This window comes from Saimiri boliviensis, chromosome 11, assembly GCF_048565385.1.
Source record: "Saimiri boliviensis isolate mSaiBol1 chromosome 11, mSaiBol1.pri, whole genome shotgun sequence".
Taxonomy (NCBI): domain Eukaryota; kingdom Metazoa; phylum Chordata; class Mammalia; order Primates; family Cebidae; genus Saimiri; species Saimiri boliviensis.
This window is the reverse complement of record NC_133459.1, coordinates 55,082,674-55,095,435: the sequence shown is the minus strand read 5'-3', so window position 1 is coordinate 55,095,435 and position 12,762 is coordinate 55,082,674. Positions and strand designations below refer to the sequence as shown.

The following is a 12,762-nucleotide window of genomic DNA, read 5'->3' as shown; positions in this document are numbered from 1 at the left end:
TCCCCTCCACCATGTGAAGTTACAGTGAGCATACAGTAGTCTATCAAAAGCAGACCCTCACCCAGATACCAAATCTGCTGGCACCTTGATCTTGGACTTCACGGCCTTCAGAACTGTGACAAATAAATTTCTGTTGTTTAAAAGCCATCAACGTTATTATATTTTTCTTACAGCAGCCCAAATGGACTAAGATAATACTGTATCTGCTATTTGCAATAATACTTTTACCATATTTTCACTCATAGGATTCTGTTAACTTTTAAAAATCACACATTGATCACTGTAGAAAGACTTGAGTTTACCATTGCAATCTGTATAAACATTTTTATAATGCACCAATGAATCAGTTATATGAGTAATTACACAATCTCTATTTGTGTAGTTTAATTTTATGAAACAATATTGTCCCCCAAAGTCTCATTCTTCCAAAGACAAAACATAAAACAATGGTGTATACACTTTGAAAAATATGCAAGTTAAAGAACTGTATCTAATAAATAAATAATGACACTAGCTTATATTTTGCAAATTCTTACTTTCTTATCTATACTTTTCTAAAATAAAAGAGATGTTAAATCGGGATCTACTTCAGTTATTTTTCTAATGGGGAAAACTTCATAGGTATATTCATGATGACATCTAAATGAAATGTTTAAAATTTTTTAATATAACCATTATCCCTTCAACAATTGAAAAATAAATGAACAACCAGTTCTACCATGTTAAAATCTTACCTTCCAAAGAGAATATAATTAAATGTTATCAGAATGAACACAAGATTACAAAAAGTTTATGCTTCACTGATTATTACCTGCCCGAGATGACTTCAGGTGCCGCATAATTTGGAGATCCACAACTAGTTCTCAGAAATTCACCATCTGACATCATATTAGATAATCCTAAAAATAAAAGTGATGTTTATCTGGTGCTAGATTTTTTAAAAAGTAAATAAAGTGATATAAACATGAACAAAATTTCAAATCTTTAATCCTCCATGCATCGTTTATTAGTTATTTTATTTTTTACAAAAGGCAGTGGAAAGCATTTGACTGAAAGAGATTGTCTCAGAGTGCTTACACTATAACAAAAAAGCTAAAGAACATCACACGTATGAGTGAAACTAAATTTTCTTTCTAAATAAAAATGTTGATTCCCTTCACAAATGAGGTTATTCTGAAGCACATTAACTTTCCCAAACATGAAAACATCAAAATATTATTTATCTATTTCCATAGTTGAAAGAATAAAACAGAAACTACTACTTTTTTGTTGTATGCTTTCAAAAGCCTCTTTAAATTCTATAATTAGAAACCAGATGGGCTCCAACTCATAAAGAGATTATGTTCCAAAAGTTTTTAATTTAGAAATATTTAATTCAACATAGAAAATATAATCTATTGAACCAAAAATCTAGTTGAGTGATAACACTAAATGAATTTCATGATTTAGAGAAGGAAGAGAAATAGAAAAAGCAGTTTCCTAGTTTTTAGATTAAAGACAAGGTAAAGATCACAATAGGCAACACTAGCCGGCACCTGTCTACCTTTTTAATCTCTCACTTCCTAATCTTTTTCTCAAATACCCTATTAAGGCATCCTTTTAAGGTATGTTTATCCCAGAAAGTGTTTGGAGTATAAAAATCACATTTTATGTACTTTTACTCCTGACAAAAACTATGCTCTAATTAAGTTATGTTACCCTAAGGACTTCTTTGTGGATCAATTCAGAAGGGTGTTTTTCCAAAACTACATGCAAACTTTCAGGTACCTCTGTTTATATGCATTCATCAGGGAAATTGCCCACACTTTCATGAGACTTTCCAAAGAAGTTTGGGATTCCTCCCTTCTCTTCAAAAACAAAACAAAACAAAACAGTTATGCATCATTTTCTTAGGAGAAAATGCAGATTGAATGAATTTATCTTAATGACAGCCTTCTAACTTCTCTAGAGGTATCCGCATTTTTAAAGTGTTTTTAAATGAACAGAAAAAGCTGCAAAGGAGATTTCAACGAATCCCTTTACATGGTACAGGATGCACATGTTTGAAATGGAAAGTTCTTAGTTCTATAAGTTGTTACTGACATGCTTTAAAAGGTAGCTAGCACATTCCTAAACAACCTTGGAGTTACATACCAAAATCAGCTATCTTGGCATTCATATGTGCATCCAACAGGACATTCTCTGGTTTCAGGTCTCGGTGAACAACCATATGCCTATGACAGTAATCCACAGCAGACAGAATCTGCTGAAAGAGCCGCCTGGCTTCCATCTCTTCAACCTATCAAGCATAAAAGAAATTGCATTAAGAATATCTGGGGCTGGGCGAGGCGGCTCAGGCCTGTAACCGCAACGTTCTGGGAGGCTGAGGCAGGTGAATTACCTGAGGTCAGAAATTTGAGACCAGTCTGACCTATGTGGTGAAATCCCATCACTACTAAAAATATAAAATTCAGCCGGGCATGGTGGCATGTGCCTATAGTCCCAGCTACTGGGGAGGCTGAGACAGAACTGCTTATACCTGGGAGGTGGAGGTTGCAGTGAGCCTAGATCACGCCACTGCACTCCAGCCTGGGTAACAGAGTCAGGTTTTGTCTCAATAATAATAATAATAATAATAATAATAAAATAATAATAGGGACAGCTATTTAACAAGAATTTTAATTTCATAAGGCTAAATAAAATTAAGCAAGCTAGAATGATGTTGGAATTCTCAACAAATCAGACAAAACATCCAACCAAAAGCTTGTCAAAGCTCAACATGTCAATAGATGAGTTTTTTTTGTTGTTGTTGCTAAGCAGTAATATTTAAATTTCAATTAATATCATTATGCACAATGTTTTGGGGAATTGACAGTAAAACAAACTAAAACAGAACATATGTCAAAGGAAAGGAAATAACTGATCCTCAACATGATTTTATGGAACAGATTTTGAAATGCATTAGCATCATGTTGGCAATTAAGTGGAACATGTTTTCTAAAATCAGTATTTCAAAAGGTATACAAGAAATTTTGTCTAACACTGTATATCTTTACTTGAGCATTATTATAGAAACAACTTCAACCTTGACAATATCTTTGCAGTGTGCTATTTCCCAATACTTTGCGCCTTATTAGTTTAGAAGTTTAGTGTACTAGATGGTATGTTACTCACCCGTCCATGCTTACAGATGTAGTCAAATAATTCACCTCCAGACACATATTCCATTACCATAAAAAAATCTGTTGGAGTGCTGATCACCTGGTATCTTTTCGGTTAATAAAAAAAGTTAACAAAATATGTTACTTTGACCAAAATCAACAGGGCATTTCTACTCTTTTATATTTCAATGTTTTATAATACTTTAAGACGACTTATGTTTTCAAAATAATCACAGAGCTATAAACATGGAGCATTACAAAATTATTCTATTTCTTGAGGCTCATAGCCATTCCTTCAGATTCTCCCTTTCAGGTTTACTAATTTTTGAAATCTTTCCCTCTCAACAACTAAGTTAAGCATTAATTTTTCCATTTAAACAAAATTTGTTTACAGGCAAAGAAGATGAGGTATTATATATTTAAAGATAAGTAGAAAATATACTTGGGCCAGACATGGTGGCTCATCCCTTTAATCCCAGCACTTTGGAAGGCCGAGGTGGGAGGATCACTTGAGGTCAGGGCAACATTTTGGGGAATTGACAGTAAAACTAAAACAGCACATATATAAAGTGCTAAGAAAAGAAAATAAGTGATCTTCAACATGATTTCCTGGAACAAATTTTGAAAAGCATAGGCATCATGTTGGCAGTTAAGTGGAACATATCCTCTAAAATCAGTATTTTACTAGCCTGGGCAACATAGCAAGACCTCATTTCTGTAAAACATATATATATCATATATATTTTTTCCTGGACATGGAAAATGATACTACAGAGATATATTCAGCAAAATCCAAAAAGTGAAAAATGACCATTTCTTCAACAAATAAAATGCAAGAAAAAAAGGGAAAGGATAAACTATATGTTAAAAGTAACTCAAGAGACAATTTGACAAATTATACTATATAGACTTATTTTGATTCTTATTCAAACCAACTTTAAAAACCATTTATGAAATAATCAAGAAAGTCTACATGCTGATTAGGTGGTGGATAATGTTGTTAATTATTTTAATTAAGATGTGATAATGACACTATGTTTATGTTATTTAGAATTTAAAAAGTATTTTCTAGAGTAGATACTGAAATGTTTACAGATTAAAAAGATAATGTTGAGATTTACTTCAAAATAATGTGGTGTAGGGGAAATGGGGGGGAAGCAGATAAAACAATGAATTGACTATTGTTAAAGCTAATAAAACATACATGGGGTCTCACCGCTTTACTTTTGTAAATGGTAATTTCTATCATGAAAAATTAACTCTGTGTGTGTGTGTGTGTGTGTGTGTGTGTGTGTCTGTGTGTTTCTAGGTACCCAAAGCTGGGCACATTAAAAAATAATTTTAAAATGTAGCTTTATTTGGTAAAATAAAATATTTTCCCAAAAACTACAACTTATACCCCTACACACAATTTTACCAAACCAAGTTTTGAAGACTTTAAAATTAAATATAATATTAATTTTTATTTAATTTTGAGACAAAGTCTCGCCCTGCCACCCAGGCTGGAGTACAGTGGCAAGTTCTCGGCTCACAGCAACCTCCACCTCCTGGGTTCAAGCGATTTTTCTGTCTCAACCTTCCAAGTAGCTCGGATTACAGGCATGGACCACCATGCCCGGCTAATTTTTATATTTTTAGTAGAGACGGGGTTTCGCCATGTTGGCCAGGCTGGTCTCAAACTCCTGACCTCAAGTGATCTGCCTGCCTCGGCCTCCCAAAGTTCTGGGATTACAGGCATGAGCCACTGTACCCAACCTATAATATTAATGTTTTAACTTAAGGTTGCATTAGATATTTATATAAATGAAAAATTATTCTACTTTTTGAAATAAGTTGCTTGTCTATAAAGGTTTATCTATCATCTGGTTGATTATGAGCAGTATCTAATTTATAATTAGTTACTACTTAGGGCCACTAATTATATAGCTGTGTCATTTTTGCATGGCTTAAAGGGCCCCAGCAGAAGGCACAAATAGGAGCTGATGCTCTCCTTCAAGTTGTGTGTCATGACATAGGATGTGTCAGACACAGCAGAACCTTTTGGTAATTTGTCCACCCAGATGGGGCACCTTTTATTAATGTGCACAGATGCTAGTATGTGCTAGTTCATGGGCCTGGTTACTACTTCCCAATAAAGAGGAGGAAGAAATTGGCCGGAAAGTTGGTAATATAACTATATATTTTAAAAGAGCACATACCATGTATAAATTAAATGCATGAAAAAAGCAAAGTATTAGAGCTATAATATTGAAAATAATTATAAATTTTCAGAATGAAAATATATATTCTTTTTTCTTTTTTTTGAGATGGAGTTTTGCCCTGTCACCCAGGCTGGAGTGCAACGGTGCAACTTCGGCTCACTGCAACCTCTGCCTCCCAGGTTCAAGTAATTCTCTTGCCTCAACCTCCCGAGTAGCTGAGATTAAAGGCACACAACACCACACCCTGGCTAATTTTTTGTATTGTATCTTTAGTAGAGACAGGGTTTCACCACGTTGGCCAGGGTGGTCTTGAACTCCTCACCTCGTGATCCACCTGCCTCAGCCTCCCAAAGTGCTGAGATTACAGGCGTGAGCCACTGCACCCATCCAGAAGAAATATTTTTAATAGCAATCATTAGTCTTTGGGAAGAAACATGGCAAGGTATCCTAATTTATATAAAATAAATGAATATAACTAAAGAAAAATTTAGACTATTTCAAATGAACTTTGGGAAGGTAATTATACTGAGAGCTCTAGAAAAAATTGTGTGTGTGTGTGTGTGTGTGTGTGTGTGTGTGTGTGTGTATAAGCTTTCAGAGTTTTATAAAAGCTATCTTTACAGGCATCAAAGTGATCATGTAAACTGAATAGTGTAGGGCAGATGCATCTGCTATCACACCTCACTGTAGGCTGCTTTGATTTAGTAACAATTCTCTATCATTTCTGTGCTCTGTACATCCTAGATGGGGCACAAAAGAAAAGTGATAACATTCTAATAAATAAATTTGGGTGTCATTTCTGAGTATATCACGGGTCTTCAATCGATATTCTTGGAAGGAATTATTTTATGAGACCTCTAAATCCTTAGCAGCCACTGTCTCACACTAAAGGCCAGTCTAGAGCATTGAAAACCACAATATTACTAAGCACTTACTGTCTGCCAGACACTGAGCTATTATATGGTGATACAACATTTATTGAGTACCTACTTGTATTGTACTTGGTGAAATCAAACGCAGGTGCCTTTACTTGTGGAGTTTACAGTTATGCCAGAAAGACAGACATTAAATAAAGAGTCTCTTCAAATATAAATATGATCTCCAGTAGCCTCCCAATTTAGAATTTTCAGAGGTTTCCCATTGCTCTTAGGTCCTGAAAACATCAGGCCCTTGCCATCTCTGTTTGGTCTTACCTTTGAGTCACAACACCGAGTCAAACTACTTTTTTCAATGTTAGTCATGCTGTACCTCCTCCTGCTACAACTCCTTTGTATAAGCTGTTTTCACTGACCTGAATCCTATACTATGACCCGAGCGCTGATTAGATCTCAGCTTAAAAGTCACTTCCTAAGTCCAGGTGAGGTGCCTTTTTGCACTCACAGATCCGTTTTCCTGAGCTTCAAAATACGCACTTCAGTTTGTAATTGTATGTCTTTATTATTACAATAATTTGATTAATGAATTTGTATTTAGCAAATTACCTATAACAAAGTAGGTATTTCAGTAAATGTATAAGTTAGCACTTTTAAATAATGTGAGTGCTTGGAGCCAAAACCAGAGTAATCTGAAACTGAAAAGTCATACCAAAATTACAGCATAACTTCAACCAATAAAATTTCCCTGTCTCTATTCCTAACCAGAATGGGGTGGGGACAAAGGGAAACAAATTTCAGAAGAAAGAAGTCTGAAGAAGACAGTTTCACATTAAGGATTTAGTGGAAAAGGCAAATTCCAAGATTACGTTCTAAGACTGGCCTGAGTAAGTCAAATCTCTTGTGCTTTCTAAACTACAAGTATATTGAAGTATTATAGGAAATTCAATCATGTATCACTCATACGTGTCAGTATTATCTTCTTAGTACAGCAGAGAAGTAAACTAATGTGCTTTAAAAATTTTTCAGAAACAGCATTTATAATTGGTAAAAAAAAATTAATTATCCAGAGAAGTCCTAAGCATTTTCCAGTTGACCAAGTAATATGCATTTTTAGGCAATATCCACATAAAACAGTATATAAAAATTTAAAAACAAAAACAAAAACAGAAATCTTTCTAAAGTTAGCCAAAAATCAACATTCATGAGTACACCTTTGTGGTGGTCAAATCTATTAAGATTTTATATTATTTATGTATCTACATACACATAAGATTTTTCTTTAGTTAGAACTCAGTTACATAGAAATGTAGCAATCATCCTTGGTTCATGATACTTGTCTTCAGTAGTCCATGAATATCCTTTTATTTAATTACTATTTTTAATAAGGTAATACAGACAAACCCATCACTCAGACAAAAGGCCAAGACCTTGACAACAGCTCCATCTAATTCATACAGGGATCTGTATTCCCCATCCCATCAGTACATGTCAAGGAGAAAATCTGCTTCTCACCCAATGTAGCTGTCATCCTGAATGTCCTGTTTATCCTTTCCTTCCTACCTCTTTTAAACCATTTATATATGTACATACGTGTGTGTATCCCCTCACTGTACCTATGTATATTTCATATATAAGAATAACTCATATATATGTTACACTGGCCTTTGCTTTAAAAACCAGGTGTCATGCTCTATGTAATATTCTAGTAGTTATTTTACTGAGATTCATCCATATTGTGTTTGCTATAGTTATTTTATTTGACCATTAATAAATACAATACCCTATTGTATTTATTCATCTACTCTACCACTAAAGAGTAGGTTGTTTCTACAATTTTGCTATTATTTGCTGCTTGAACATTGGTATGGTTTATATATTTGCCCCCTCCAAATCTCACGTTGAAATGTGATTCCCAATGTTGGACACGGGGACTGGTGGGACGTGATTGGATCATGGGCATAGATCCATCCCTCATGAATGGTTTAGCACTACTGGTTCAGTAATAAGTGAGTTCTTGCTCATTTCATGAGAGAGCTGGTTGTTTAAAGGAGCCTGGCTCCTCCTCCTTCCTCTGTTGTTCCCCCTCTCACCATGTGACAGCCTGGCTCCCAGTTGCCTTCTGCTATGATTGTAAGCATCCTGAGACCCTTACTAGAAGCAAAAGCCAGCGCCATGTTTCCTGTACAGCCTGCAGAATTGTGGGCCAATTAAACATCTTTTCTTTATCAATTACCCAGCCTTCAGTATTCTTTTATAGTAATGTAAAAATGGACTAAGACAAACATTCTTCTACATGGCTAGATTTTCTCCTTGACATATTCTGATGAGTCCACTGCTGAGTCACAGTTATTGTGTATGTTCCAACTGAAAAGATAATGCCAACTGTTTTCCAAAGAAAGTCTGGCAATGCTAAAATCTTTAGAAAAGTGGTGAATTTATATATTCTTCAACACTTGCAAAACATCATACACATTTCTTCTTATAAAATGCTGTGTCTTTTGCCCATGTTTATTGAGTTGGCAGTGCTTTTCTTATTTATGTATGGTCATATGGAATAACTCAAATTCTCTATAACAATCTAGAGTCTAAGTTAATTAATGTTGTAGTTATTAACTTTGTAAAAGTATGTTTTACACCAACATTTCACAATGAATTTGGCCTTCACGTCCTCTGTAAAGAAATCCATACATATCTCTAAAGGGTAACTTTAAGAAATGTGTGTATGCATGTGTATGCACAATATGCAATATTGTTATCATGCATAAATTTTAAGAATCATGAATGTTATCAAATATCCAATCAGAAGATTTCTTGATACAAACACAATCAATATATTGTAATTGGTTGATTTGTCTCTTATGTCTCTTCTAATGCATAGGTTGCTCCTCCATCTATTTTTTGTTGTTGTTGAAGAAACCAGTTGGCTTGTGTTAAAGAGGATTCCACAGTATCAGCTTTGTTTGTTTCCTTTATAGCAGCAGAATGTACAACTTCTAACCCATTGTTAAATCTAGAGATTTAAGAGTGATCAGATTTCAGTTTCATTTCTGCAATTTTTGTTTTCATTTGAAAGGCTAGGTAGTGTAGTATACCTCCAGCCAAAATATATAATGTATCTCTTTTTCTGATACATTAGAAGCCATTGTTGGTCAGAGGCTAGATGCATTAATTCACATTAATTTAATGAAATGTTAAATGCTGGCAAATCTGCATAGTCGAGTAATGAACGAACTCTGATCTAAAAGAAATTCTTACCCAAAACTTCCTCCCTCAAAAATCTCATTGTCTTTGAAGTGCAGGACATCAGATAATACCTCCTAATACCTTTCCACATTGTAGTCATTAGTCAATCTTCTTACTAACTCCCTCTCATTCTGAATTAATGTCTTTTTCCCTATTGCTACTACCGTCACTGTTTTAGGTAAGTGATATCCTTATAGATGATCTGTGATATAAACATGTTAACATCATAGTGCTCTAGAGCTCAGTCCTTGGACTTCTTGTTTATCTATACTCATATCTTTGGTAATCTCAACCAGTCTTAAGACTTTAAATATCTTAACATATGGCCTTTAAGTTATTTGAACACCTTATTTCTAATTATCTTTTCCCACACCATATACTGCCAACCACTCCATGGTCATATACTTTCGAAGACTAACTCCTCCAACTATGCAATGGATTCTCTCCCACACTTACCAAAGGACTTGGCTTCTATAATTAGCCCCTCTTCCTTTTGTATCAATTCCTTCCTCTTGACTGAATCACTCCTTTTGGCATACCAGCATTCTATAATATGTCCCATTTTAAAAAGCAGACCTTGTTTAGATTCCACGTTCCCTTCTGGTTGCTGCCTATAGTTACTATCCCCCCTTTTTTTATCTCATATTGTCTCTTAAACTCTTTGTATCAGGTTTTTGCCCTCATCATTCCAATAAAATGATTCATTTCAAAGACAGCAGCAACCTCCACATTGCCAAATCAAACAGTTAATTCTCAGTTCTTGTCTTACTCAATATTCATCAGTAAAAGGGATGGTCGGTGATTTTTCTTAAAACACTTTCTTCTCCTGGCTTCAAGATACATGATTCTCCTAATTTTCCTCCCACTCCACTAACCATTTTCATTCCCTTTACTGGTTCCTCCTAATTTTTCAGACATGTTAGCATCATAGTATTTTAGTGCTCAGTCCTTGGACTTCTTGTTTATCTATATTCATAACCTTGGTGATTTCATCCAGTCTTACGCCTTTAAATATCTTAAATAGAGTCTATCTGCTGATGGATTTCAAATTTCTCTCTCTAGCTTATACCTCTCCCCTGAACTCCAGATTTCACATATTCAACAGCCTACTTACATCTCTACTTGGATGCCTAATTAAGCATTTCAACTTCATAAAACCAAAATTAAATTGTTGAAACCACCCCCCTAACATCCCACCTCAAACCTGTTCCTTCTACAATCTTCTCCACTTCAGTTACTGGCAACTCCATCCTGGTTTTTTTGCCGAGGCCAGATGCCTTGGAGTCATCGTTAACTTCTTTCCTCTCACAACCCACATTTTATCTTTTAGCAAATGCTGTTGACTCTACCTTGAAAGTACATACAAAACATGCTTACTTCTCAACACTTCCACACTGTGCTCTATTTCAAACCAACATTATCTACACAGATTACTGCAATTGACTCCTAACTGGTTTCCCTGCTTCAACTCTTGCTCAGCTACAATCTAAACATATGTCAGATCACATCACACCTCTCATCAAAGCCTTCCAATGGCTTCCCATTTTAATCAAGAGTAAAAGCCAAAGTCCTTACAGTGGCCTGTAATGCCCTACACAGCTTGGCTTTATGTCTCTGACCTCATCTCTTACTCTAATCCTCCTAGATCATTCTGCTCCCGTGATCTCTGACCTGCAGGAATTTCCACTTTCCTTTGTATTTGCTGCTCCCTCCATGTGTCACGTTCCCCCTACAGATATCTACATGGCATATCCCCTCATCTCCTCACTGTCTAAATATATGACATATCATATAATAGGAGATTTATTATTTCCCCACTGCCCCTCCGCCACACCCTAATACAACCTCCATTATAGCAAGGATTTTGTTGTTGCCTTTTTGTCTGCTGCTGTATCCCTAGTGCCTAAATGGTGTCATTTGTTAAATGAAAGGATCAACAAACAACCTGTCTTTCTGGCCATATTTTTCCACTTTCCTATATATACTCTGTGAACCAGTCATACCAGATTGTTTGCTCCCAATATATCACATTCCTTACACTTTCATTCTTTTGTTCTTGCTTGGGCTCCTAGAGCCATCAGGACCTTGTTCAAACTCTATATGGAGCTACAAGTAATTACTGAATACCTACTACTGTGCTAGATGCTGGAGAGATAAAGACAATATATGATATCTCCATTACATGTCTAATGGGATTCTTAGCTTAATATGGCCAAAACAGTATCCTTCATTTTCACCCCTCTCTAATGTTTCTTTTCCATTCTTCCCATCTCAGAAAATGACACCACTACCTAGTTGCTCAACCGAAGTTCAAAATCCCAGTTGCTTATGCCAAAATAAATAAATAAATTCCTTTCTTTCTCCTCCCTTATCTAACCCATCAGTAATTAATTAGTTCTCTCTCCAAAATACGTATCAAATCCATCAATTTCTCTCCATCTAAAACAGGGCTGTTGAATAGAAGGTCCTGCAATGATAAAAATGTTTTTTATCTGCTCTGTCCAACACAGTGGCCACTAAACATATGCGGCTATTAAGTGATTCAAATGTGGCTAGTTTGACCACAGAACTAAATTTTTCATTTTTATTAATTTAAATGTACACAGCCACATGTGGCCAGTGGCTACTGTATTACACAACACAAATCTAGATTACCACTTTGGTTAAAGCCACCATAATCTCCTAGGTAGAGTGTAGCAATAGTTTCCCAACTGGTCTGTCTGCTTCTACTTCTGCCACCATACTCATTCCATACTATACTCATGACATCATTTCTCCAACTCTCTAAAAGTTCCCACTTAGAACACAATCAAAGCTCTTAGAAAGGTCTTCAAATCCCTTTGTTATCTGATCACCATCTACTCTTTGAATTCCTGAACTAATTCTCTTCTCCTCACTCCATTCCTGAGATTACATAATCTTCCTTTGCCTACGACACTTGAAGTTTGTTTCACCTCTTGGATGTTGCTCTTCCCCTGGCTTTGAAAACACTCTGTCCCCAGATTTTCAAATGTCTAGGTCTTTATCATACTTAGGTCTTAGGTCAAACCTATCTTCTCAGTGAGGCTTCCTCATACCTAATCTAAATTAGCCCTTCTTCCTTCCTAGTCACACTCTGTGACAGCACCAAGTTTCATTCTCTTCATGGCACTTATCTTTGCTTAAAGTGATCTTGTTAATTTGTTTCCTTACTGTCCAGAACATAAAAAACACAACAAAGAGACTTCATCTTTCAATATTATATCCCCTATGCCTAGAACAGCACCCATCCCACAGTAGGTGCTCAATAAAAATTTGAATAAA

At 35.4% G+C, this 12,762-nt stretch overlaps 1 protein-coding gene across 2 annotated transcripts in view; it reads right to left on the bottom strand.

Moving 5' to 3' along the window:
• PRKAA2 (protein kinase AMP-activated catalytic subunit alpha 2) overlaps positions 1-12,762 on the bottom strand; it is a 71,273-nt gene that overhangs the window by 20,372 nt on the left and 38,139 nt on the right. For both annotated transcript variants that reach the window (XM_039473639.2, XM_074380882.1), the window contains exons 3-5: positions 3,154-3,247; positions 2,134-2,278; positions 812-899 (exon numbers count right to left, since the gene is read on the bottom strand). In XM_039473639.2, the coding sequence (XP_039329573.1) occupies positions 812-899; positions 2,134-2,278; positions 3,154-3,247 (327 nt within the window). The remainder of the gene's footprint in view (positions 1-811; positions 900-2,133; positions 2,279-3,153; positions 3,248-12,762) is intronic.